This window comes from Chanodichthys erythropterus, chromosome 11 (genome assembly GCF_024489055.1).
Source record: "Chanodichthys erythropterus isolate Z2021 chromosome 11, ASM2448905v1, whole genome shotgun sequence".
In the NCBI taxonomy this organism is placed as follows: Eukaryota; Metazoa; Chordata; class Actinopteri; order Cypriniformes; family Xenocyprididae; genus Chanodichthys; species Chanodichthys erythropterus.
The window spans coordinates 36,554,833-36,582,723 of record NC_090231.1 but is presented as its reverse complement, the minus strand read 5'-3'; the positions used below and the strand labels follow the sequence as shown (position 1 = coordinate 36,582,723).

At 39.1% G+C, this 27,891-nt stretch overlaps 1 protein-coding gene across 20 annotated transcripts in view; it reads left to right on the top strand.

Moving 5' to 3' along the window:
• Positions 1 to 27,891, top strand: part of sox6 (SRY-box transcription factor 6) — a 161,543-nt gene that overhangs the window by 23,426 nt on the left and 110,226 nt on the right. For 10 of the 20 annotated variants that reach the window (XM_067399613.1, XM_067399615.1, XM_067399617.1 and 7 more), the window contains 2 exons: positions 10,932 to 10,982; positions 24,526 to 24,591. The exons of 3 other annotated variants lie outside the window; for them this stretch is intronic. In XM_067399613.1, the coding sequence (XP_067255714.1) occupies positions 10,939 to 10,982; positions 24,526 to 24,591 (110 nt within the window). In that variant the 5' untranslated portion in view covers positions 10,932 to 10,938. Of the gene's footprint in view, positions 1 to 6,882; positions 7,018 to 8,738; positions 8,793 to 10,931; positions 10,983 to 21,890; positions 24,592 to 27,891 lie in introns of those variants that run through there. 7 more of the 20 variants (XM_067399624.1, XM_067399620.1, XM_067399622.1 and 4 more) reach the window with 4 other exon arrangements.

Below are 27,891 nucleotides of genomic sequence, written 5' to 3'. Positions count from 1 at the left end.
GGACCACTTGAGTTAGAACAGTAAACATCAGACCTATGCTCTGGCCCCGCTCCAGCACTGAGGGTAACAGTGTAAGCCTTGTACTGTACATCGAGTTGGCATTGTGTCAGCATTTAGACCAGTGCGAGTGTGTGAATATGGGTGGGTGAGGGTGAACGCTTAAGTCAGAGCCAACATTTTATTTTTCCTGTATTGAAAACTTAATTGACTTTTTTTTTTTTTTTTAATAATAATAATAGACATTTGAAGTACAGCTATTTAAGGTTAGTCAGGAACTAAATCTTAAAACTAAATAAATAGTAACCAACTATTTGAAAGATTTTTTTTTTTTTTAATTTTACGACATATGCCAGTCATTTTATATTTGCATTGAAATGCAATTGAAATGAAGGCCAAGCTTTCAGAGAGAGATATGTTACTTTAAAGCTGTCATTTTGTGTTAAAAATGTGTATCCATGTCCAGTGTCTTTTCAGTTTTTACACTGTTTAAAGATTAAGGAAGAGAAAAAATGTACCCTTTCGTCTTTCCTCTCCTAATGCTATGATTCCTACTAGACCTATGAGACCTAACACTCCTATTAATCTAAATTCCTTTGCAACTTTAATCTGCATGTTTAATTAATCACAAAATGAGGCAGTAAGTAATTTGGGCGGACGCGTGGCTTGCATGCGGCCAGCGTTTAATCACTCCTGTGCAAAGTCATTTGGAAACACCTGAGGAAGAGGCAACGGCATCTGTTTGAACAGGCAGAATACACTCTTTGTCAGTGTGTGCCATTCATCTAATAAAGCTGCCGGAGCCTTCCTTCATTTTGCATTTAGCGTGTCTCGCTGTTGATGTCTCTGTGGGGCCGGTGTCTCCAGGAATGATTTTCGGTAAAAAAATTAAATAAACAGCGCTCCTGGACCCCTAATGAAAATGAATAACCTTTGGGTGGTTATTTTCCCATCTATTAACAGTCTCTCCCCAGCTACAGTACTTCACTGACCCTCTTTTTGATTGTTGTCAGAGAGGCTGTTCAATAGGGTTCGGCATTTTAATTTCATCAGCCCGATTGGGGAAAAAAAAAAAAAAACTCAGTTCTCTTCTTTCCATCCGAAAGGCCCAATAGAACATAAAATTTCATCAGTGTGAATTTAGAATAAGATTTAATTGTTGGAAATTTAATTATTGTCATGAAAGGAAGTCCTAAGGTCTTGAGACATCTGCGATGGTCGAAGTATTTATGGCATGGTATCCATTCGTTTTCTTATTAGTTCTCATGAGGTTTCGTTCGGTGACGCCAAGAGCATCATATTCTGGCTCAGCACCTACTTTTTTTGCACGCATGCTTACAGGTGTGCCCTCTCGATCAACAGGGTCATAAGGGATACGCTTTTCAAGTGAAATACACTCCATTTATTTGTACTACATTCGGCTGGTATAGTCTAGCAGACCAGACTGGCTTCGGCTGAGAACCATTGATCATCTAGAGCACGAGATTTTCAGTAGTCTTCAATCATCCCGCTATGACCTAACATCCCAACAACACGCTATCATGGCTGGGGCAGTGGTTTCTGCCAAGGTTTATTCAATATATCGTCCTTTTGATGGCTTGATGTGCTTTATCTAATTTTCAGAAGAATTATACATAATATAAACTTGGCAGCCTTCCCTTGTTTCAAGGTAAAGACAGCAACCAAGGTAAAAAGGCGTTCTCTTATTGACTATATATAGACATACTGAGGAACATGACATTAATCTCCTGGCTTCCACAGCTGGGCATAGTAATGCATAACTAAAAGTCCTGTAAAATGAATTAATGATTCCAACCATGAACTTTTCTCCCAAAATGCATGAATCCTCCAGAGCTGATAATGTGCCCTGACCCTGGGGTGTGAAATCCTTGTTATGTTGAGAGTTGCCAGTTAATTGATTTACAAATTATTTAAAGTTTGTGGGGCCCAAGGGAGCGATTGGCTCTAATGATGCCCATTCCCATAGTTTGCTTCTCTCTGTATCCCACTGCCTCGGCATGATTGTAATAAGGTAATACGCCTTTTGAAAGATTTACAGTTCATTTTCCCTAATATAAAAAGCAGAAATTTGAGTCTTATAGCAGAAAAAAGTCTTATAGCACGTAATAAGAGGGAGAAGAATGATAATAATTTATCATTTAGCACAGAAACTCTAAATACAGTATCTAAATCCTGATTTTCATTCAAATGTGTCCAAACATTGAGAAAGAAATGTACAATTGTAATTTACATTTTTTTTATTAATAATTGTAACACTTTATTTTACAGTGCCATATTATTACATGTACTTACTATAGTAATAACAGTAAATTATGCATAATTACAAGTAACTAACCCTAAACCAAACCCTAACTGTAACTCTATAGTAAGTACATGTAGTTAATTAATAGTACTCAGTACTTATTTGATTAATTACAATGTAACTACGGCACTGTAAAATAAAGTGTAACCTTAATGACAATTGTATTCTATTGTGATTATTATTTAAATTTTTTTGCATTAATATGACAAAAATTATATGAATAAATGTACTGTACATATAAATCAATATATTGTCAAAATCAATATAAATTAATATATTTGTTTTATAAAAATATATATAATAAAATATAAAATATAAAATAAAATATATATAATTTTTTTACAAATTTATATTTATTTAACTGGTGTTGTATATATGCACAGAAATTATTAATAATCATAATAAAGTTTTTTTTTATACACAGACATTCCTTATAGTCTTGACTATAGATAAAGTTAATACTCAAAATTATGCATAATGTATTTTTGGCTGCGTTTCGAAACTGTCCACTCGCTTTTATTTTTACATATTTTCTGCTAATTATATTTAATATATAAAGGCAACGTTGTGCAATTTTCTATTTGCCAGCCACCTGCGTGAACCATATCTGAAAAGATGGCTTGTTCTGTTGTTTTGGACTCACAGCAACTTCTCAAACTTTATTAGAGACAGTGTGCATTTCATTGTTGGGTTTATCTCATTGACGTATCTTGACTTATCTTATTTTTTGTTTGTGGATCACCACAACATGAATAAGTCTACAGTAATATTTTTAGATGAGAATAGTTGAATGTGACTTGTTAAAAGAAATCTGTTTATTTTTGCCCGTGTAGATTGTAAAGGCAGACAGTGCTGAGGTCATCCGCGCACATTAAACATGCCCATGAATCTGAGGCTGTCTGATTACCACTTGACTCGTAGGAATATAATTAGCACTTCTGCTCCTCTGCTGCATATAATGGGGGTAGATTCTCCCACATGCTTTCATTCACAAGTGCACTGCCCACCCAAACGCTTAGTGAGTCAGTGAGATGAAAATATAATTCACCTTGTGTCACTCCTATCGTTATTTAATGCTTCATTTATAAATGCAGTTTGTCTTCTTCTGCAAAAAACCTAAACGTCTTTCACTAAACAGCCTTTGCATAATCTAACATCTCACATGCAATGAATGAGCGGCGATCTTGAAAGTAGTTTAACATTGTTACGTTTGAACTTGTTTAACTTTGTTCTGTCTCCTTCAACTAGCCCAAACGACAAATGAAGCATAAAAAAAAAAAAAAAAAAACCTGTGAAACGAGGAACCGCTTCCGAGATCTAATTGATTTGTTGCACAGATGTAAGTTAAGAGAGACCTCACCTTTTGCAGGGCTTGTAAGTTTGTAAGCACACAGTAATGTGTCCATTAGGGGAGTCAGATGCTCAGCTGGTTGAGTTGTAGAGGTAAGGTGCATGCCGCCTAACCCACTAAGTGGCTGTTTCTCTTTGCTAATATAAAAGAGACCCTGAGCCCTCATTAGCAAGCGCTGTCATTCAGACACAGAGTGTCGGCCTGATTTAAATAAAATGAAATGAAGATAGTTCTTTCTGGTCCCCTGGCTTCACTCATTGCCATAAACATATGCTCTGTGCCCCGCTTCTTTCCATCTTATTTATGACTTTAATTTGTTGTGTGGGCTGCGCTGGAAATCAAATTTAATACAATCCTCCCAGGGACCCTGTCATATAATAACATGGTAATTTCTGTGTATCCTTTTGAAAAATGAGGAAATTAATTCTTCCTGACATGTTCTAATTATTCCAGTGTGAACAGGCAAATTCAGTTTTTCTCTCTTTCTCTCTCCGATAAGTGTCAGAGGCAGGCGCGCAGCCTCGACGGGCATCTAGGTGCTAATGCTGACCAGCAGTGCGTTTAATTTGAAACATGAGCAGACACCTTTCAACACACCTTCTTAATGTTGGGTTGCTTCGCACAAATTAATTCACTACTCATCAGGGTGGGTGAGCAAGGGGGTTGAGACTAAGGGATGGGACACCGGTGCTGTTAGCGAGAGTGTATTTAATCGGTGGGCTATGGTGGGGGGGTGGAGGAAGCCCCTCTCTGTCATGTCTTCTTTTGTAATGCCGTTTGGAGGTGTGTGCAGTGTGCACGCTTGTGACAGGAGGACACCCGTGAGATGTGTTTGGATCTGTGGATGGAGGGATTTTTTTTCTTCCTGTTCCCAGCACTGTCAAAACCTTTTCACACCTTTTGTGGCTCAGATGAGTGGGGATGAAATGCTAATTTAATTAGACTGTCATCCGCCACTTCAGTATATAGTGCTTTAGCTTTGCTATATAAACTGTTTCTGCCCTTTTTTTTTCCTTTTTTTTTTTTTTTGCTTGTTCCCTGTAGTGCATTTATTCATTTGGAATACGCGTTAATCCAAATACACTTAGAAGGTAAACAGGTGTACTGTACATAACTGCTTTTGTGTCCCCTGGGAATGGAACCCACATTTTTGATGTTGCTAAATCTACCAGTTGAGCTACAGAAAAGGCTCTGAGATAATAATTTATATTTTTGAATGGAAATAATAATGATAATAGTAATTTTATTATGGACAAGGCTGAGTATTTGTGTTAGAGTGACACAAAAGTGTAAACTCCCTATTACATCCTCAATTAAAGCTTCTGTTAAAGACTTTATATACAGAAAGACGGTCCACTCGTATTACTACGAATGGGAGAAAGTGCAACGTGCAATATGGCAGAATAAGTCCCTCCTTCTAAATAAAACAGCCAATCACTGATTGGTAAAGTCATCGCCATTGTTCTGAGACATGCGCTTAGGACTGCGCATTAGCTTGGTCCAGCCTGAAAAATGCAGGTTTTTGTCATGATTTAAGTATTTAGAAACAAAATTTATGAGACAGTTGTTGTCAGATTTCATTGGTGATTTCAAATATGAAATTGAATAGTAAGCTTGGTGAACAGTTTTGGAGAATTTAATGTTTCCCCATTATAAGAGATAGGAGCTGCACTTGCATGCCCAAGAGGCGTTTCAAAGATGGCCGCCAAGTGAAATGACTTGTCTTATGCCGTTTTTCCACTGCATGGTACAGTTTGGTTTGGCTCGGTATGGCTCACTTTTTGGCGCTTAGTACCACCTCGGTTGAGGTTCCAAGCGAGCCGTACCGATACTAAATGTGATGTGTAAACACTGCAGATCACTGATTGGTCAGAGAGAATCGTCACTACCAGCATCATTGGATTTGAAACATGAGACACCAAACCCGCTAGATTTAAATAGTCAGTAACAGCTACCGCAGTATCATTTGTTCGCGTGAATTTTTTTTATACGACCTGCTTTAAACGACCGTCGCACGCGACTTGAAAAAGAAATGGCTGTAGACAAGGTGCAGACTCGTTGGTAGCCGAGGAGCGGATCCACGGCAGTCAATGCAGCGCAACTATAATGACCAGTCTATAATCCCACCCACTTTGAAGCGGTACTAAACTGCAGTTAAAAAGCAAACCGAAAGTAAGCAAGCCGAAACAGAGCCAAGCCGAGCCGAGCCAAGTCGTTCCACGCAGGGACTTTGGTGTAGGCCAGTCAGCACTGTGTCATCATATGACACTTATTATTGCCACGTCAACATTTCATTTTGCCTTTTTGCCAGGGCACAGTCGTATCACAGCTTCTGATTTTACTGTGTTACCAGTCAAGGAACAGTTGTTTGAGTCAAAACACAGAGTTTTTTTTACGTCACGTGCTGCTGTCCTCTAATACTTGTCAGTGAGTGGCACTCTGAGGAAAAATATCCCTATCCCCTTTTTCCCCAACTCTAATTATGGACAGTTTTTAAGGCCCTGTGATGGGAAAAATAAACAAACAAAAATCAAGTGAACCTTTGGGTCAGGTTAAATCCACAAAGGTCTAATTGATTTGATTTGTGTCCTGAATGTGCGTGTTACAGAAGAGGACCTCCAAACTATGATGTCATGTGCACTGAAGAATAGAAGAGCTTTATAGTCTGTGGGTGAGGTCGCATTGAGTCTGCCTCAGTCTGATTCGCCGAAGAGGGGCGTCGCCACTGCAACGCCACAGTGTCGCATTATCATACCCCTTGCCATTTAATCAGTACCATCTTGACATGCTGGAGGAAGATGTGGTCATCATCTTCATGGAATAAAGGATTTGTTTTGGAAACTTCAGTTCTTTAACTGCAAGACTTTAGCCGTTAATCTGGCCTTTTCTTGTGTATGAAGATGTAGCAAGATGTCTTTCCTGTCCTAAATTAATTTGTCTGGCTCTCATTTCCCCTCCTGCTGTCTGGAGAACATCTATAGAGGAGATCTGTGGTGGTATGTAAAATAAGTTTAGTCATGGAATCGTTGGGATCTCCATCTCTGGCCCGAGCCCACCCACTCTCCATAGCACTACATTAATTCAGCCAGTCAATTTGACTGAAAGTTTGAAATGTGCACTGCGTTAGCGAGGGAGGCCATACAGAAGCCGTGTTAATAGCAAGGGCTTGTTGTCCATATGGTACTGTTTTAATGGAGCACATTTGTTGCAGATGGTGGGAGACTTCACTTGGGCAGAAGCAGTTCTTGGCAGGTCTTGGGAGAAAAAGGCGCATGGAGCTTGACTTTTAACGCTGATGTTGATCTTCGCTGTTTTTCATTCAACAATCCGTTGCCCTTGAAACACGGTCTGTTCTAAATTTAAGCCTCGCTTTACTCTGTTTATTTATTTCTTTTCGTTATGCTGAGACAATACTTTGTGGCTCAGTCACTTTTTCCTCAGCTCGGCCTGTAAACCGCAGCAAAATCCTCACACAGGGATCGAAGTTGTCTCAATTTCTACAGTGAGTTTTTTCAGCTGTAAAGAGAGGGCTGAGGTAACAGCAGCCAGAGAGTAAGAAAATTCAGGGGGACACAGAAACTAATCACTCGAACACTACTGTTACACTGATGAACTGTATAAAAGACAGAACTAGGCATTACTTCACAGGAGTGGTCTAAAGTTCGAAATTTATGAAAAACATCTCCTATTGTGCTTTTATAATTATAGAATTATAATTATTATTGTCCATTATTATGTTTAAATAATAATAATTGCTATTATTATTATTGTTGTTATTTAATTTTATTAAATTTAATAATAATAATCATTATAATAATTTTAGCATTTATATTTTTCTAATTTTTGGGTGACATGACAAACACACAAATACAGTATTTAAAAAAATCACAGAAATGAAATTCACTATTGATAATTACAGAACAATCTGGAAAACAAACAAACAAATGAAAAAGCTATGAAAATGTTAGTGGAAAAAAACAAAAATCTAAATTGTTTTTTTTTTTTTTTTTTATGAAAATGAAACCAAATTCTATGAGATTCACACAGAATTAAAACTGAACAGAAAAACTCTCATTTACTAAAGTGCTTTAGGCCTTTACCATGTAGGCCAGTTATTCTGTATTGTATCAGAAATCTCACTTAACAGTAGTGTGTTATTCTAACTTGACAATCTACAGTAGATGCATGTTTTATATCCCTTACTCTGTTTTGTTTAGCATATTTTTTTAAGAAGAATAAACAGACCTAACAATCAAACCCTACTTAATTCTAACCTCTCTTCTCTTGTTGCTCAGAGCATTCTCTCTGAAAGAGACAGATGCTGTCAGAATGCTTGTGTTTTTGCTGTCTTCTTGCTGCCCCCAACAAAAGCAAGAGTTGGAGAGAAAGAGAGTGTGAGAGAAGGGTGTGTGAGAGTGTGTGTGTTTTAACACTCTCTCGGAATAGTGAGGAGACACGCTTGATTGCCTCTGTTGCGTTTTTACTGTTTTCTCGCGTTGTCACTGCTGTGGCAGCACTTGGGTATTATGTGAGCAGAGCGCCCATGGCCGAAAACACTCCTTTCCCATCCCCCGCAGCACCCCCAGACACCTGACTGTGAGAAAAGTCTCGCCGGGTCTTATGGGTCCTCTGGCCTGCTAAGTGCTGGCCGGCCTGAAAGGCGCAGTGTCCTTGGGGTTCTCTGATCTCACTCTTTCCATTCTCTCAGTGGCTTTGTCTCTATCCGTCCACAGCAGCACAACTCACCACTGAGAGGAAAATACAGAGAGAGACACAGAAAGAGAGGGGATGAAGGGAGGGGAGAGGCATGGGGCAAATTGCACCCATGTCTTTGAAAGCGAAAGCATTTAGGAGGCAGAAGACTGGATGTCTTTTGACTCTGATGTGTCTCTTATTTATGATGATGATGATGTGAGAGAGGGAGTGGGGTGTTAGAGCATGAGAGAAATCGCTAATTAGTTTCAGCACTTGATGAATTCTGGTTTTGCAGTATTGCATTTTTTTTTCTTTTTTAAACAGCTCTGGAAATGCATCATCTCTGGTCGTTGCTCCAGGAGGGACCAAAGTGAGAGGACTAATGCAGAGTGGGAACTTATAGTGGAGCATCACTGGGTGCTATGGGTGCGATATATATACAGATATAATGGGGAGTTATTGAATACATGTAATGGCGTTACGCAAGTATACAGAAATCTGTAATTCATTACAGATACATCAAAAAACAAAGTATTTGGATTACATACATTTAGTAAAAAAATGGGAATACTGTCAGGATTACAGTGGTTTCATTTAAAACGAAATAAATTAGTATTTTTACACAATAACGCTATTTTGCAGATAATGTGTGGGTCGAGTGGGCCAAGTAATTAAAAAAATAACATTCCAATTAATTGCAGGTGGGTCAGAGAGAGATAAATCATTAATGTATTGATTTTAATAAAGACATGGAACTCTTATTTCAAGGTAAAACGCAACGAACGTGTGTCACTTTTACTTTTATTTTCAATAACAATATATATCTCTTCAGGGAAAACCAATCAAGGAAAACAAATGCCTAGAGCACCTCCTAGTGGTCATTATATAAAACACAAAGGAAAAAAAAACTACATTATTGCTTAATAACTTAATAGCTTTCTAAAAATATACACAAGCTTAACAAATTATTCTGATAATCTCTCATTGTCCATCCGTTTAAGCAGCAATGGAGGCAAAATCGATCCGAGAGAAATTTTGAAAAAGGAGAATTAAAAACAAAAAAGAAAGGAAAGTATATGTGGGAGTGTTTTACTGTAGGACGAATCAAGTGATGGGTAGCCTATGTGATATGTAAAGGCTGTGAAGCACTGTATGTATATGACAATAAACTTATAAAGCCTATATCAAGCCTTTGCTTGGGATGAACTTTGCATTTTATGTTTGAAGTGAGTAAAGTCTGTGTTTAGGCTATTAAGGAAACACAATTTTGCCAAATTACTATAAATAGCTAAATGTTTATTTAAAAGCCGTGTAATCATCATGTTTAACACTGAGAATTAGAATAATAGGTTTGAGTGGGTGGCAGGTGGATGATTAATATTAACAGCAAATTCGGTTGACGATGATCCGCGCATCTCTAATTTGACAGCTGGTTCTGTTGTCAGTCATGACTCACGTGAGCCACCTACTGGTGCATGCACAATCATTCTCCTAAATATTGCTTTTTACTTGACTTCATTTACATATGTGACCTTGGAGGAATCCAAAAGTAATCAGATTACATTACTTTCATATTGTGGTGCATGGATTACATTACTGAATACTTTTTTAAGAAGTAATTTGTAACTGTAATGAAAAACATTTTTAAAGTAACCCTCCCAACTATATATATATATATATATATATATATATATATATATATATATATATATATATATATATATATATATTTAAAATATAATGTATGTTATATTTATTTATTTAAAGCTAATAATATAATTAATTTATAATTTATATAATTACAGTATATTTGTGTACATGTTTATTTAACTAAAGATTTATATATTTACTTTTTAAAATAATTATTTTTTTTAAATTATTTTATTCTTTCTGCCTTAGGCCACATTACTCTCTTTACATTGTCTTTTGCATAACAGTTTACTTTACTATATAAACAGACCCTTGATCTTTAAAAGTCATATATGTATGTATGTCTTGTAAAGACCAAAAACTGAGACTAATGGAAACCCTTTGGAGACAATTTCCAAACATGTGCTCCCAAATTTGCGGCATTAGACTTTTAGAACAGCCTCTGTGCGTAGTGATATCATGACCACATCCTCCCGCCTCCCTGTGGTTGCGCGGCCCAGCGTTGGCTCAGAGTTGGCCCCGTGTGGGCCCCTGCGGTCCAGCTCCTAGAAGCCGCCGCGGCCCCGCCACACATGGTCCACAGCTGGACCACCACACGCTGCTTTGGGAGGAGCAGCGCCCAGGAACCACTGTCATACGATAACATATCATCAAAAATGGGACTGGAAAACCATGTACGCTAATGACAAATGTCTGTTTCTCTGAAAAGACGAATGAAAAGCTATTAGTGGAGCTGTGGGGAGTGTTACATCTTTGTTCTTGCGTTTGGTTTGGAAGATAAAAATGTTTCAGGGACAGTCAAGGATGTGTTGGTGGTTTTGTCTGTTTTCTCCCCTCTGTTACTGTTTTAAAGTTGCCATGCTAACTTGTGTTCGCTCAGTTACAATGGCTCTCTGTGTATTTCTCCTGCTACAGAAACCAAATGCTGAACATGGAGGGCTTTCTGCGTAGCAGCTTTTTACTGAGGTTAGTTGCTTTAGTTTTTCTGTCGTTGCCACAGGGGGTCCGGCGGGCTGAATTCATCTGTCCTTTCACAGCTCCGATATCACACCACCTAGCATTAGCCAACTTGTGGGATGATGTGTTGTCTCAGTCTGTGTTTGTGTGTATGTGTGCAAGTTTTAGCTCAGAAGTGTAACTCCTTCACACTCCCTCCCAACAGATAATCAGACCTAAAGCATTATACCTTTCATACACCCTGTGACCCCCCCCAGACCCTGTCAGTCAGCCAATGCATGCACATGTCTGTCACCTTCCCCTCTGCCTCAGCTCACTGATTGGTCAGATTGAGAGTGGGGTGGAGCTTAATTTGTGATTCTCACCATTTCCTGTTTTGTGTTTGTATTATAACCCCAGTCAAAACGCAGTCAAAAGGATGCCATTACCCCATCCCCTTCCTGTGATTATAATTAAGAATTTGTGCTGCGTATCTGTGTGTCACTGCACAGAGGAAGTAAAAAACAGCGAGTGTGTTAGCCATTGGCTGTTCTCGCTCTGTGCAAAGCACCTTCCCCACTCTTGAATTGCTAGCAACCCTAATTAGTGATCTCTCATTAAAACAGCAGCAGCAACATCTGCCTTTCAAAGCTGTTGTCAGCCAAACTTTGCTAAAGCTAATGAATCCCCTTTGATTTCTTTTTCAAAAGGTCATTTAGTTGATTAAATTAATAACAGTTTTTATTCTCGTTCCAAGCTGTCAGAATCCTACGTTGACGGTAGGATGTTCGGTTCACTTAGTTTTGTCGTAGCCACAACATGTTAACTCATGGGAACGTGATAATATGTCGTGTCCACGACATATTAACAACCTGAACAACCATAGCAACCTGGAATTACCAGAAATGGATAGGCCTGTAATAATATTTCTTTTTAATTAAGAAAAAGTGCGGAATTAAGAACTGATTATATTAACATAACATGCTATTGTGTGTGCGATGCCTACAGTATAGCAGCATTCGAATTAAGTTTATCAATAAATATTAGAATATACCGTGTATATTTTTATCACATCCAACAGTCTTTTAAATCCATTCACTGATTGTTAATTTTTATTTTTATATTTATCATTATTATTATTATTATTATTGGTTACATTTTTGTATTCATTGTTATGTAGCCCTATTTGCTTTCCCCTTCATTTCCCATATCTCTTTACCTTTCTGTAGGCCTATATTAGCTATATTTTGTAAATACTTTAAATGCCCGGTCATGCCAATAAAAATGTGACTTTATGACTGTACTGACTGTAACCTATGCGAAGATAGGCTAAATTATTTATAGCCATCATTTGTAGCCGCTCGTCCCCGTGACAGCATTCGAATGAAGTTCGAATAATTTATTATTATTAATAGGTTATATGTTAAAAAGAATATTTAAGCTACAAAAAAATGATGAACTTCATTTGAATGCTGTCTATTGTCAACATCGCGCAGCATTCGAATTATAGGCTAATAGGCTATTTATAGCTTACATTGCACGCAATGTTGAGTATATAGACAACATTCAAATAATATAATTTCTTAATTCCACCATTATTTTATCATTCTTAATTAAAAATAAATATTATTACCCATTTTATTACTACCCATTTCTGATAATTCCGGGTTGCGCTTGGTCGCGCAGGTTGTTTATGCATTTAACATGTGGCCATGAGAAATAATGTCGTTCCCTCAAAATAATGAAGTCTTAGCCACGAGAAAAATGTTGTTCCTTCAACATATGATCTCGAGGCCATGACTTTACATCGCGTTGCCACGACATAAGGATGTCGTTACCTCGACAAATTGATCTCATGGCCACGACTTATTTTCACTTTCCCACGAATTAATATCTTGTGGCCACGACATATTATCACATTCCCACTAGTTTATATGTCGTGGCCACGACAAAACTAAGTGAACCGAACACGTCCCCTCCCGGTCACCGTAGAATCCATAAAAATGAATGGATGTTATTTAATAATGATATTTGATTTTCAGGTTTTTTTAAATAGCTATTCAATTATTGTAATATCTATTCATTTTAATTTCAGATAAAAGCAAAACAAATCAAAACAAAACAAAACAAAACACAATGCTGTTTTTTTCTTTTCTTTTCTTTTCTTTTCTTTTCTTTTCTTTTCTTTTCTTTTCTTTTCTTTTCTTTTCTTTTCTTTTCTTTTCTTTTCTTTTCTTTTCTTTTCTTTTCTTTTTTTCCCCCCTCCCTAAACCCAAAGTCAGAGTTCCTGGTCTTCAGATTTATATATTTATATATTTATATATATATATATATATATATATATATATATATATATATATATATATATATATATATATATATATATATATATATATATATAACATAAATACAATAATTACAATAAATTGAGTTGTGAATGCCTATTTATATGCCTTTTTGAAGCCACTTTCTTCTATGTACTGCACACTCCAAGATATTTAATAGTACTAGCAGAGAAGTATTAGGTAGAGATACCTCCACTATGGTGATTAGTTGACCATTTGAAGAGTACTGAGAATGATTTGCACTCACTGAACCTGAAGGAGCAGAATACTCTAGGATCTCTGATCTCTTTTTGCATATCCACATTGAGATGGCTGCAGGCTTTGACCCGAGACATGAGTCTTTACAATGTGTTTTTGAGTAATCACATGTTCTTAGGACAGTCTGTGGCAAAAATGAATGCATACTTTGATTTACTCCAGTTAAATTATCTGTAAAGTATTAGTTTGGATATTCAGATTTACCTGTTGTAATAGTTTTAGGTTGTCATTCCGGTATTCTTCCAGCTGATGAATTTGTTGGCATACATTTGACTCACTTAGATTGCCGTTGGCAGCAGGATCTGTTTGAGCGTGCTGGATTATTGTGAGCTCAATGCTTTTATCTCCCTGCCTTTGTCCTTTAACACTACAGGATGGAGGATTGTGTGTGACTTCGGCCACTTGTTGCAGGAGGATTCTATATATCTTGGGGCAGGGCTAGGGGGAGGGATGGGGCAATAGATTGAGAGAGGATAGTCAGTGACACCTTATTGCTTCCTCACTAATCCTTCAAGATGTTCAAACACTTACTAAAAAGCACCCCATTTTAGTTCATCCTAAAGATTACGTGATTAAACTGAAGTAAATGCATAATTGCTTTTGCAATTATGCACTTCCTGTCACATTAGAAGGTAATGTGTGATTGTTGTAGAGATATTTTGCAAATGAGCAGTAACATACAAGAAAGCCAATGTAGTTAAGAATGTTATTTTTAAATGATAATTTTTCTCCCTAAGACATCAGAAATGACTCAAAAACTTTTTGTCATAGCATGAAATCTGACAACAGCAAATTACTTTCTTGTAATGGTTTCTAGTCTTTAATCAGATGTGTATGAATAGTATGAATAGTCAGAGTCTCTCCTAACCAATCCATTTTCAAATGCATTTAATATAGTCATCTTGAAATTTCGAATGAATTTTTATGAGCAAAACTCACTCTCTCTCTTTCACACACACACACACACCAACACACATGCCTGCATGAGTTTCTTTCTTCTGTTGAACACAAAAGAAGATATTTTAAAGAATGTTTGTAACCAGACAGTTGATGGTAGCCAAACAGAAGAAAGAAACTCATACAGGTTTGGAACAACATCAGGGTGAGCAAATGATGATGAAATTTTCATTTTTGGGTGGACTATCCATTTAAAAGAAGCCAAATGGAATTATTTATTTTTCATTGTCATGAATAATGGTCAGTGACATTTTTTCTTTGATCACGTCAAAGAATTGATAGCTGGGAAGTTTTGCCTAAAGGTGGGAATAAGTGAGTGAAGGAGTGAGGAAAAGTGTAAGAGAGAGAGAGAGAGAGAGATGTCTCCAGCAGTTCTAGGCTAATCCCAGAGGAGAGGACCTCCTCCTCCATCTCTGCCATTATTTGATGTAATGAAAGGAGAAAGTGTGTAACAGCTAGATTGTTAATTAATTTACTCTAACAAGATGAAGATAAATGAAGCACATTGAAGGTTGACTAGGCAAAAGGGGCCCACTTAGCATTCCCTCTCCTCTCGGCCTCTGCTCACGCAAACAAAGAGCCGTTCTCACACTAGTCAGCACGTGAGGATTCAAATGACTAACTGCCTTTATCACTCTCAAAAACTCATTTCAGATTTTACTCAAACTTTCAGCCCCATATTGACCTAGTTTTGAAGAAAAAAAGCTGAAAATAAAATCTCTTAAGTTTTTAATGTGCTGTGATTTAATCAGATTCCAGCACTTCTGGACTGTCGCTCATTTGCCATGCATGCTGTTGATTAATTGATATTATTCTCTTTGGTTAGTTATTTTGTTTATAGCTATCAGTCACTTCAATGACATGTTTGAGTTTGGCTTATGAGCCTTATTTTTGTCACAGCTAAGCCGGAAAGTTTCAACCTGGGCCCGTGTATTGCTTTAATGTAGAACAGAAGCAGTATGGCAGGGTCATTTTTTATTGAAACTAAGATACACAGAGATAATTCTGTGTAAACACAGGCTCAGATCTTCATGGTTCTAGCACAGGGAGACAACCTAAGCCCCCTGCGCCCAAAAGATGTTCTGCATTGGCCCAGCCCCATTCAATAAATGAATAGTGCTGGTCTAATGCGGATTGGTGGTTATTTAAGCGGTGAGAGAAAGAGGCCCAGAAAGACACACACACACACACACACACACACACACACAAAAAGAGAAAAGCCAGACAGTTGTCTTCATCCAAGCCCTTTTTTTCAGTGTTCTATCAAGGACCTTCTTTGCCAGACAATTCAGCATGGGCCCCACATGGCAGAGCAGACCAATCACCGTGGCACCCATTCTCTGCTTCTTTATTTTTCAAGTCGCCAACAATAGCTTGTTGATTGTGTGGACAACACCAGCACAATTACCTTCACTGTTGTGGTGGCCGAAAGGCGTTTTAAAGTCCGCTCCTCCATAATAGAATCATTATTGTTATTCTTATAGCAGGGCCTCAGGAGAGGGAATAGCTGCTCCCGGTATGTCATTATTTTGCAAATGTTCGATTAGCTCATCATGAACTGTGCGGCAAGAATCACAGCTAATTAGACAGAGGGAGCTTCGCCGCTGGCCCCTCCAGCTCCTGAGTTAAAAGGTACCACTTGATGGGCCAATAATATAAAGAAAGGTGGTAAAAAGAGGGATTAGAGCTGTTGCCGTAGTAACTCCAGCTTCCATCTGCGAGACGAACAATGGACTTGTGTTCCTCCACCACCTTTGATTGAAAAATAGAAGGGAAAGAGCTAGCGCTCTGAAAGGACAAGACCCTTTTTAACAACAAAGTGGAATTCTGGCCTAATAGGCTCTTTGGTAAAAGTTGTTTGGTAAGACTAGGGAAGGACAGAGGAGACGAGAGGTCGTCGTGTAATCCAAGGACAGCAAAGGTCTGTGTCAAACAATAGGAGTTTGTTTTGGGTGTTACGTTCGTTCGGCGCCGTCACGGGTGCGGGACCTGCAGATTGGCTCCTTTCGACACTTCTTGAAAGGAGATGGAGAGGGAGGAGCGGAGGGAAGTGATGCAGTTTAGCAAGCAGGAACAAAAGTACTGCACGGCCAAAACCTACTTGTTCCTAACTGACTCTGAATAAACATTGACTAGATTTACACCTAAAATCTGGAAGAAAATAACTTCTCCAATTAGAAGGAGCTGTCAGATGCTGTTTGGACGGCCTCCAGTCATTCCCATCGTTATTCCCAGTGCAGCGTTGTAGAGAGTGAGGGAGGGCAGAGGAGAGAACAGGTTTCTGCATGGCTCTGTTTGTTCCTGGCACTTTGATTGCCTGATATCCACGGCCTTAGCAGTTTTCTTGCCTGCATGTAACTTTTTTTCCTCCTCTCTCGCTATTAACAGTAACTGTCCAACAGAAAGAGGTGTGTATCCACAAATAATATTTTTTTGACATCCCACCCATTTGTTCTAGTTTATCAGACTTGACATCAGATTTAGAATGCTGTCGTGTCATACCACATTTTCGAATGAAGTGCACGTAAATTTATACAATAAATGTTTCTGTAAGAGCTAAAATGTTTAGTTTAATCCCACGATATGTATTTTTTCCAAAAATTTGATAATCCTTATATTACATTATTTGTACATTAATTTTTCCAGACCGTTTGTCCGTCCTTCAAAAAACATTTGTAATGCAAGCGAACAAAGAGCCATTAGAGCTTTTTGTCAGGGACAATATGTTTATGATCTACAATCTCTGTCCCTCCGTATCCCTCTTTCATTTTACATCCCCTATTAGCAGTGGAATATGTCTGCTCACATTAACCTAATTTATGGGCAGGGCCACTGTAACAGCAGCACAGGTTAATGAATTTGGCATTACCGAGTAACTGTTATTGAGGGCTGAGGAGGAGCCCAGCAGATGGGAGAGATTGTAAAGCTCTCTACTTTGCATGACGACAGTTGAAAAGGAAATGATATGAACACATGACGAACCCCATCACCCACCTGCACAATTGTGTGAACCTCTTGTTTTCTGCCTGGACGTTTCTGACTCATCAGATCATAATTTGTAAATCATGTACTGAGCCTGACTCAGCTAAATTCTAAATTTAAGTTTTATATGATTATCTTTAGCTTGAGAGAAACAGTTTGGCATGCAAAACAGTTCTTAGTTAAGCCACCCTGGAATACAAGGAGTGGAATACTCCTTTTTCATCATACTTTTTAATTTTGAATCTACAGTATATTCCTTTTTAATCAAAATCAATATAAATATTAATTAATTAATGTATTAAAATGTAAAAAAATATATATTTTATGGTACACTATTTATTTATTTATTTAATTAGATATTTTTTACTTTCATTTTTTAAGCAAAAGTCTCCATTTAATTTCTTAAAAAAAAAAGAGGATAATACAAACCTATTTGACTTAACCCAGTATTGTGCACATCTCCTTAAGTGGACCTGCATGAATGTGAGTTTGCCTCAGATGCTCTGTTCACCTCAATACTGTTTTTGGCTCATCAATATGTTTTGACATGCCAAATGGTTCATGATTGTCCTTTATATCGTCCAACACAATGAGTCTTAAGAAAACTGCCCTGTGATGACTCACTGGTCCTTGAGCTTGTCTTCCAGCCATTTCATTCCTCCCACCCTCCCTTTCTCTCTCTCTCTCTCTCTCTTTCTCTCTTTCCCTCCATCAGCATCTTTTATTCCTCTTCTCGCTTTCAAGGCACAAGTACTTCCGCCCTTTCTGCCTCAACACAGTTGTGCATGGCTCACCAACCCTTTCAATTTAGATTTCAATTATCATGTTAGTTTTGTGATTAGATTGTGTCCTCCAGGAATCAAACCTCGCTCTCACTCTCTCTCTTCCCTTCTGCAATCAGATTGGATCTGATGAATTGCGGCTGTAATTACGGAAGTTATTGAATATGCAGATCGCTGATGACTAGCAGTGTATCTGTTCATAGTGCATTAACTCTAACTGTATCAAACGAGAGGCTTGTTCAAGACCCACTCAAGTAATGAGAGAGGGCCAGTGGATGCCATTAGCCGGAAATAATAGCACGCTTGAAAGGGGCGAACTCAATTAAGACCTATGTGGTCCCATTATGGTGCCTTTGTTTTATTCCCTGAGTGTACGGCTGCGTGTGTGCGCGCTATATGATGGAGTTTTCTGGCTCAGTTTCTGGCCAGGTCAGCTGATGAAGCATTGTGACCAACGGTTTCACTGTAAACACACAATGAGGTCTCTGCTGGGAGGTTATGAATTGCTCAGCATGAGGTATTTTTCCCCTGCTCACTCTGAACTGCCTTTTTAAAGGGACTATGATGCAAACTCCGAGACTGATAGGTGGTAGTTGGGTGGGGAAGGGTGTCATGGTTAAAATGAGAGAGAGAGGGAGAGAGAGCATAAAGTGTGTGCTTGAACATTGTTGTAGCTGCTCCCTGTCTCCAAACCTTGGCCTCTAGGTCCACTACATAATCACTCACACACACAAACACACCTCCTCTCGCCCTGCGTATGTCAAGCTGCTCTCCCAACAGTTTAATAGCAAGGGTGCTACAGAGCGCTGTAATCTACACTTGACTCCTGAGCTCATAATGTGACATACCACATTACACAGAGACAGACAGATGCTCACTAACTGGCCAAGAGATACTCAGTGTTTTAAAAGTGGAGGGCCCAGTGAAGTGGTAGCATTAAATTACCTAACCTGTCAGTCACAAACTTTTCATTTTTTCCCCTTTTTTGCCAAGAACAGTCAGAGCTAGAGCTGTTGAAGGGGTAGTTCAGCCAAAAATTCATATTCTGTCATTTACTCATTCTCATTTAGAGTTGTTTTTTTGTTTTTTTCTCCATATGACAACAGCTTTTTTAGTTAATGTTTTTTCATGAATTCATGAAGATTTTCAGTGAATAACAACTTCCAAATTGTGATCTGTTCCTCACACACTATTGTAAAGTTTTGGGTCTGTAAGATTTTTAAAATGTTTTTGAAAGAAATGTTAACCAAGGCTATTTGTTTACAATTAAGTTTTATGTTTTAATACATTTTATTTCATGCTTATTTGGTGCAACCCAAAATTCTTCTTATTATCGATGTTAGAAAACAGTTTTGTTTGAAACACTGAAAACAGCCACACAGGGAGTGGTTACATCAAGAAACAGTTATGCTGCTTTGAATGTATGCCTCTAGCACTACAATATTATAGTCAAATAAGCTTAAACCAGCACACACACTCACACTAAAATGAAAGAATACAGTGTGTGAGCCATCTATACAGTATTATGGATCTCACTTATTTACTATCCCCCCAGAAATGAATCCTGGTGGGAAGTACACATACACACACTCCCTGCATGTTTAAATTTAAATTGTATGTAGCTAAATGGCCCACTGTTAAATATTTACCCTAAAATTGTCTCCATTTGCTTTGGAGGTGACATCAGAACAAAACAGAAGGAGCATCTGCCGGCATTATGCTTTCATAACGCTGCATAAAATGTGTTGTTTGTCGCCTTTAAAATGCAGCACTTTTATGAATAATGCAGCTCTCGATTTTCAAGAGGAAACACTTAGAAGATGGATTCATAAAAAATAAATCCCCAAGTTAGTTTTTTCCTCTGTGATCATAACAGGAACAGTTAGAAAGTTAAGTGCCGCCACAGTAAATGAAACGAGCTCGTCAACACAATGCTAAATTGTTAGCCGTAGCACTAGTGAGATAAAAGGCACTCTCTCTGTTTCTTTGTAACTGCTGGATTACGGGGTCTATTTAAGCTCTAATTAGTGTTCATTTCAGGAGTTTCCAGTCTTAAATGTGTATTAATGTAATGACAGAGGAAGTGTTTGTTTTTAGGCGTTTTAAGTGGAGAGGCTTAATACAGGCTAGCTAAATTAGCACATCCATTCTGACAAGTACTCTAATAACCGCTGTGGATTAACTTATGACCCTGTTTGGGTGCACAAAGCTCATGGCCACTGTTGCTCCAGTGGACCAAACTCACAGTAGTTAAGACTCCAAGAGGCTTTAGCGCCTGAACTGCTGGCCGCTGCCGCCTGGTTCCGTGTATATTATTAGGTTAATAGGATTTCACTTGTTTACACCAACTGTTAGCTTAACTTGAGGTCAAAGAGGTGGCTTAAACTTGTGTAATTGGCTTATTAAGAAGGCTCAAGTAGCATTGTAGTGAGGGGTTAAAACACACACAGACACAGCCAGGGTGCCATGCGACATGCATTGAGCACAGACTAGCTGCGTGCTCGCTTTTTTTTCAGCTTCTGATAACGTGGATTGCAAAAGATGACCTTTGTCAGTGGCTAGCTATTGTTTGCGGAATGGTTGCACACTCCGCATGCTGTGAAAGACACATCTGCTGCCTCGCACGCAGAAACCGAGAGGGATAAAGGGGAGGAGGAGGGGAGGGAAGATCTGTGCCACACGTCCCACACTGCCACAATACCTATCCGCTTATCAAATATTTGTCTGGCCTTCGCTACCTATTTACTTTCCCTCTGTTTGCTTTGCTTATTCAAGTCTCTCTGTGTCAGATACAATGTTACCAAAGACTAGATGCTACAGTCTCTTTTTTTGGCCCGGGTTATTCACCTCCCTGCTGTCAGAGGGCACATGGACATTTTCTTTTGTTTTATAGCTTGCTTTCAATTTTCTCTTTCTGACAGCCTTTTTCTGACTGAAAAGCGCATCATACACCACCACACTCTCCTTCATAAATACGTTAGCGATCCGGGTTGCTCTGTGCTTCGATGACAAACAGAAGTGGTGTTAATTTGCTCACTGCTCACTCACTCTTCCCACAAACCCTCTGTTGAATTGCCCAGCTCAAAATGTGTATTTGTTTAATATGTTTTTGATTGATTCAGTGATGATGATCCATAGAGTCAGTATTGAGAACACACACACATTCGGGAGCACAAAAGGCCTCTTTGTGCTGCTGGCAGGCAGGGCTCGTGAATTCGGGTAGTGGGGTTGAGATTACTCGATTATTTCATACGGGGGCCCAGGCAAATCACCGAGCCCAGTCCCCGCCGCACAGAGTGGGATGGCTGTGGCGACGACGAACCACAACAGAGGCCCAGCCCGAACCCAAAAGTGGTGGACAGCAGCCAGAGACAGATACAACCCACCCCGTCACACACTTGCGGTTTTTTTAAAAGAAAGCAATTTAGTTAATGATTTCATTCTGAAAGCCTGTCATGATGCATGCGTCTTCCTCTGCCAGGAAAAGGAGAGCAGGGCGGAAAGAAGGAAAGAAAGAGAGACGAAGGTGTTAGTCAACATGACTACAGTTAAGTTCTAACTGCTTGCGGCTGCCGCGCGGATCGTGTTACCGAATGGAGCAGACCGTTGTAATGCTACTTATAACTTGCTGAGGAAGCCCGTCACAGACCGTAGACTTATTTATTTATTTATTTTTTTAGCTAGACTCCAGTCAGATATTTTTCCAGCTTGTTGAGAACATTTTTAAGACACTACTGTGCTGTTTTATCTGAAACAGGAGTATGTGAGTCGGTCAGACTCACGGTTTAATAGTAGACTGGTGAGACATTTTCTGTATCAGTCAGCGGCTAATCCAGTAATGTGCCTGCTTTCTGGCTTGGGTACAAATCTACTGCACATTTTTCTGTTCAACCATGCTTGTCAGCTCCCGGTTTTATTAGGCCGTGGTTCAGCATGTTTCGTATTCACTTTACCGCTTTTTCCCTGTGCCGCTCCATCTTAGCATTGCTAAAACATCTACCCTTCATGTACTTTCTGACTCAGATTTTCGTGGCAATTACACAGATCGATGGACAGACTCTCCCTCTCACCCTCTCTGTTCTCTTTCTCTCTCTCTTTTTTTTGTATCTGCTGTCAGTCATTTTGGGAACTTCCAACCACCTCCTGACAGACATGGATGCCAGCCGTTCGTTTAGCAGGGGTTTTTATTCAGCCGCCTTCGTCCGACCTGTCACCGTGGCCACACACTGTTGCCCATGCTTTCCATTGAACAGGGGTGAATGAATTAGTTTCAGAGGTTTAAACCGGCAATCAATGTCACTTGCCCCAACATAATAAGGCTTAATCGTAGATCTTCAAGATGTGTCCTGGCTGACCCTTGCGATTCGTCAGGCATCTTTTACATGGCCTCATCTGGGTGGAGCGAACAAACTGCCCCTGTTTTGATTTTCCAAATGACGTGTCACATGAGTTGTGGCCGTTTTGGCATCTCCTCCCGGTACTCCCTAATCCAGTCCTCCTCCTTTACATGTTTAATGTCAGAGAAAAATTTTCATAAATTTTTGTATATATAAAAATAATAATTCTGAAGAGAGAACACAAGAAAGCATAAGCAACAAGGGCAGTTTAGGTAACATCCTAAAAATAAAATAATAAAATATTAAATAAAAATAAAATAAAATAAAATAATAATAAAATAAATTGGAATGGTCATGTGAAAGAATTAGAGATGGGACTAGCAATAACTAATGAGCTGTTGTCCACCCAGAGTAGCACAGCGTCATAGGTAATTTCCTTAGCTTTTTTTGCTCCACAGAAATCCCATTTATGAGATGAGAATGAAAGGGAACAAAACAGCTTTTCTTTTCATTAGGCGCTGCAAATTTTCCAATTTGGTTGACTAGCGACTGCCGCAAAAAAAAAAAAAAAGAAAAAAAAACTTCCTATTTTTGGAAAAGAAAGGAATTAGGGGGACAGTGGCTGGAGAAAGCAGGGCACTGTGTGCCGGCATTCCAGATGTCCAAACGGCAGTTGTACCAGCCCAAGTTTTTCTGGGCACCGGGTGCCAATGATGACCTCATGAGCTCCAGGCTGAAGACTGTAGGCATACAGTTCTCACTGACACGGCTTGAATAGCCCTCAGCCTTTCATGCATCCATTCATTCTCTCCAGTCCTCTGGCGGCAAAATTACTCCCTCATAATTAGCCATTGTCCCCGTTTTTGGCTAGTCTGGAAAAAAAGTTTTTTGGCTAGTCAATTTTGTGTATTTTTTTCCCCTTTTTTGCCCTTTTTTCCCATTCTATCACCCTCCATCTTGTCTAATACGTTTATTGTTAAACAGATTAAAATAAAGCCCCTTTCCTCTGCCTATCTTTAGCATTATCACTTCATTCTGTCTCTGTCTTCTGCCCTCGTCACAGTGGACTGTGAGAGATTTTACACTTGATTTGTTGACTCTTTTGCTATAAAGTCGGCCGCTCTGAAGAAAAGTATCTTTATAAATGACAGAGAGGACCTGTCCTTGAATGGTGCTTTGTTTACTGTTTTTCCAAAAAGGGGCCCCCACTATATTTCATCTGTCAGAGTTGCTTTTCTTTCCCCCAACAATGCTTGATTGTTTCCACAAAAAAAAAAAAAAAAAAAGAGAAAGGGACAGAGTAAGAGAGAGAGAGGGAAAGGGAGAGAGAGAGACAAACAGAAAGAATGAAAAAAAAAAAGAACTCAGGTTCAACAGACAGGAGAATTCTGTATTATATTTTCCTGCCAAATTCCGATCTCTGTTTTCCTTCCCCTGCACTCACAAAGGGCTCATAACTTACTGTCAACTGTGAGGGAAACCACAAAGCTCCACTGTTGCTCAGCAAATAGGCTGTGTTTCTTGATGGCTTCACTGGCTGTAAAGTTTGCTTAACTGCAGCACTGACACCAGGCACTTTGGGAACTGCCGCCCCGTAAGGCCCTGAGCGAGGGACGAAGCGAGACAGAAGAGACGGCGAGCTGCTTTTCTCGTGTCTTTGAATCGTCTCCGGCCGTACAGGGACTGAAAGAGACACGCGTGCGAGTGAGACTGTGTGTGTGTGTGAGCGGAGGAGCTTAACAGCTGCTCTGCCGGTGGCTCCGTTCATGTGCGTGAGCGTACTGCATTCAGCGTGCCGTCGGATGTGTTCTGACAAGACGTGCCGTGGCTGGGACGAACGGCCTGTCTGTGCTCGAGTGTTTTTGTGTGTGTTTATGTGTGTCAGAATTTGAGGAAGTGTTATGCCATCCAGCTCTGAAGTGGTGTTTGAAGAACAGAGAAGGACAGGAGCGGCCAAACAGGCTGAGGGGGACAGTATGTGAGTGTACACACCTGATACACGCTCATTCACACACATATCTCACATACACAGTGAGGACAGTGACACGGGTGCTTGAGCTAATGTTCCAAGAATATTTTTTTCTCAAACTTTTTGCTTGATATTTAGAAAAGAATTGGTGTTTTCCTTGAAAATTGTGTTGTATATGGAGTAACAGTGTACAGACGGTGAAGGAGTGAGTGATGTGTGGTGAAGGAGTTGTCAGAGTTGATTTTAAGGGTTGTAATGTTAACATTTATGAGTACAATTTTAACTTTTTTTTTTTTTTTTTTTTTTTTTTTTTGTACAAAAAAGTGAAGGTTTTCTCAGACTATAGGCATTTTAGGATTACTATACATAAGTGTTACACTTCTATCCAAGAAGTAAATGTATTCTTATTTATTTCTTCAATAATAAATAATAATTATTATTATTTAAATATATTATTCATAAATAAATATTTGAACTTATTTTTATGTAAATACTATATTTGTATTTTTATTAGTATATATTTGTTTTTTTACTGTTTATTACTATCATTACAAATAATAATTATTTATTTATTTGTTTCCATGTTTGATGTACAGTGATTTTATTACATTTTAATCTTATTTCTTCAATAATAATATTAATTATTCTAAATAATAATTCTATGTAATTTATTGTTTGTTTACTTATAAATCAATTAATTCCATAAGAGGAGATATCAAAATATATTAACAATAAATGCTTGTTTTCTGTTGATATTTCTACACTTTCTGATCAGAAGCCCTAGTTCAGAGAGACAACTTTCTTTCCTTCTGTCTTGATGATTGTTCATGGATGGGTAGACTGCTCAGGTACAATGGAAGGTGATAATTTGAAGGTGCTAAACAGCTACAGCAGGGATGATAATTTTCCAGCCCAGGTTTCACAGGTGACAGAGGGTTGATTATAGGAGGTGAGGACCTCGAGAGTCTGTGCCGTCACCTGTGTGATCTGCTGTCAGAGAGACTCTCACACAGAGACACATATGCAAACTCATGCCACTGTATGTCTCGCACTCCTGTTCTCACTCTCTGTGGGACACCAGTTTGTGTGTGTGTGTAATCCTTGACAGAAATCTCTGCAGTCCTGTTTAGTATTAATGAGTGAGAGTATTATCTTAATTTCATGTTTAACATTGTGCTGTTGTTGGAAACTAAGTATCGATGGCTTTGTAATTGAACACTCACCAGCCTTTAGGGCTGCAGCAGCTGCTGTTGGTAAAAAAAAAAAAAATACTGTAAATGTAAATCGTTAGTTTTCAGAAATTGTTTTGTCAGGGTGTATTTACTGGCGCAAAAGGGTTTTTCTTTCTTTTTATTTGTTTGGTTGGTGTTGTTTGCACATTTATTACTCTCTATTTACACTCAAGAGACCAACACAATTATCATAAAAGCGTATTATTATAAACCTCACTGCAGGAATACTACACAATACACAGTTGCTCATTTATTTTAATTTTTTTTCCTACGGATTTCCTTTTTGATGCAAACACTTCCTGTTACACTTGAAATAATTGCTTATTTCAATTGCATTGGAGTGCTGTTTCAGATTTATGATTAGCCTTTTAAACTTTCATGAGAAAAGTTTTTTAATAGCACCGTTTTACATTGCTATAACTTTTTCTGTCCTACCTTTGCGTTTCATATTAGCCTGTAAGCGTGTGTGCTTATGCTCAAGCATGAACGTGCACATGTGTGCTCGGTCGTGCGAGTGTTTGTGTGTGTGTGCCGGTACCCGTGGAAACTTGAAGCCCTGTCATAAAGCAGCTTTTGCCATTTTTCTGCTCACCCATCGTTAGTTTCTTCAACAATGGCCCTCTTGTTTTACCCCCTTTTATTTGATTATTTCTCTTCATATAGGTCTGGGTGGTGGTGCCGGAGCGAAAAGCGGCCTTCTAATATTTCCTTTCAGGAGTGGCTGGTGATTTAGGGGGTCTGCAAAGGCCTGTGGTTTTGAGGGGGGTGTGGGGTGTCCAAGGGGAAGGGGGCAGCAGTGACACCGTAGCTCAGGAGTTACTTATCGCCATTGTCTATAAAAGGGCAACAGAAAGACACGGCAGAGACAGAGGAGCAGGGGGCTTCTAACGATTGAGAGGGGCGAAAGCGGATATCCCAAAACACATGGCCCCCAGTCATGAGACCCCCTGAGGAACACCAGCGCAGGGTGTCTTCTAATGCCACTAACCAATTAAACAGAGGTCAGTGCGTGATGAAACATTAGCAGCGGCAACAATTCATGAGTCGAAGCATTCCAGGCTACATGAGAACTCATGCCGAGAACTTAACTCCTAATCCTCATAAACGTATCGCAATATTGTCAGCTATATATGGGGCCTTTCTCTCTCCCTTGGACAGCGAAAAAGACAAGCTGTGCTGCTCTACACTTATTGATTGGTTTGGTTTGTTAGCTTTCCATTGTTATTGTGTAATCAGGCCTGAGTGGGAGAGGGCTGACAGGAATTCATATGAGGCCACTCTGGCTTAGCTGATATATTCTCTGCTTAATATGCACAAAGACCAACGGATCGGACTTATTTACTGGAGAAACAGATTGAATTATTAATAAGAATAAAAGGAAGCGCTGCGGTGGCTCGCAGGACTGTTGCATGGGTGTTTCTCGCAACGTAAAACACCATTTCATTTGATGAAATACGACGGCGTCTGAGCTATTTCCCCTCCTCCGTCATACGCCACATACTGATTTTTGTTTTATGGGTCGTAGGGAGAAATTAAATGATTCTGAAGTGCGCTTAAAAGAAAAACCCTTCTAGGAATCAGGCCTTTATTCCAGCTAAATGGCGGCCACATTGTTCCATTCTCAGCCGTGGGTGCAGATTAGCCTGGTGGATGTGAGTGGGGCGGGGGATGTTATGGTTGGGAGGGATCGGGGGGCAAAACTCATGAACCCCAGCACTCACTGGCTGAGCCGCCCTCCCAGCTCTCCTAATGAATTATTAACTCAAACTGACAAATACTGTTACGGGGCCTTGGCTCAGATCTGTTGCGTTTTCGAGTAAAATTGCTGTAGACACATGTTACAGGAGGATGGAGTCAGCCCCTCTCTCTCTCACTATCATGCCTCAGCAGTTTGACTGATGGCTAGAGACTGGAGGGTTAGGCCTGAGAGACTGAATATTTTAGAGGTAAAATAATACCACTTGATTTACTGTGTAATACAAAAGAAGTGCTTTGTTTCGCTCGCAGTCCATTGAAGATGAAGGTGGGGGTTGTTGTGCTGGAAGCTCCGGCTCTTTGGGTCCATGAATAAAAAATC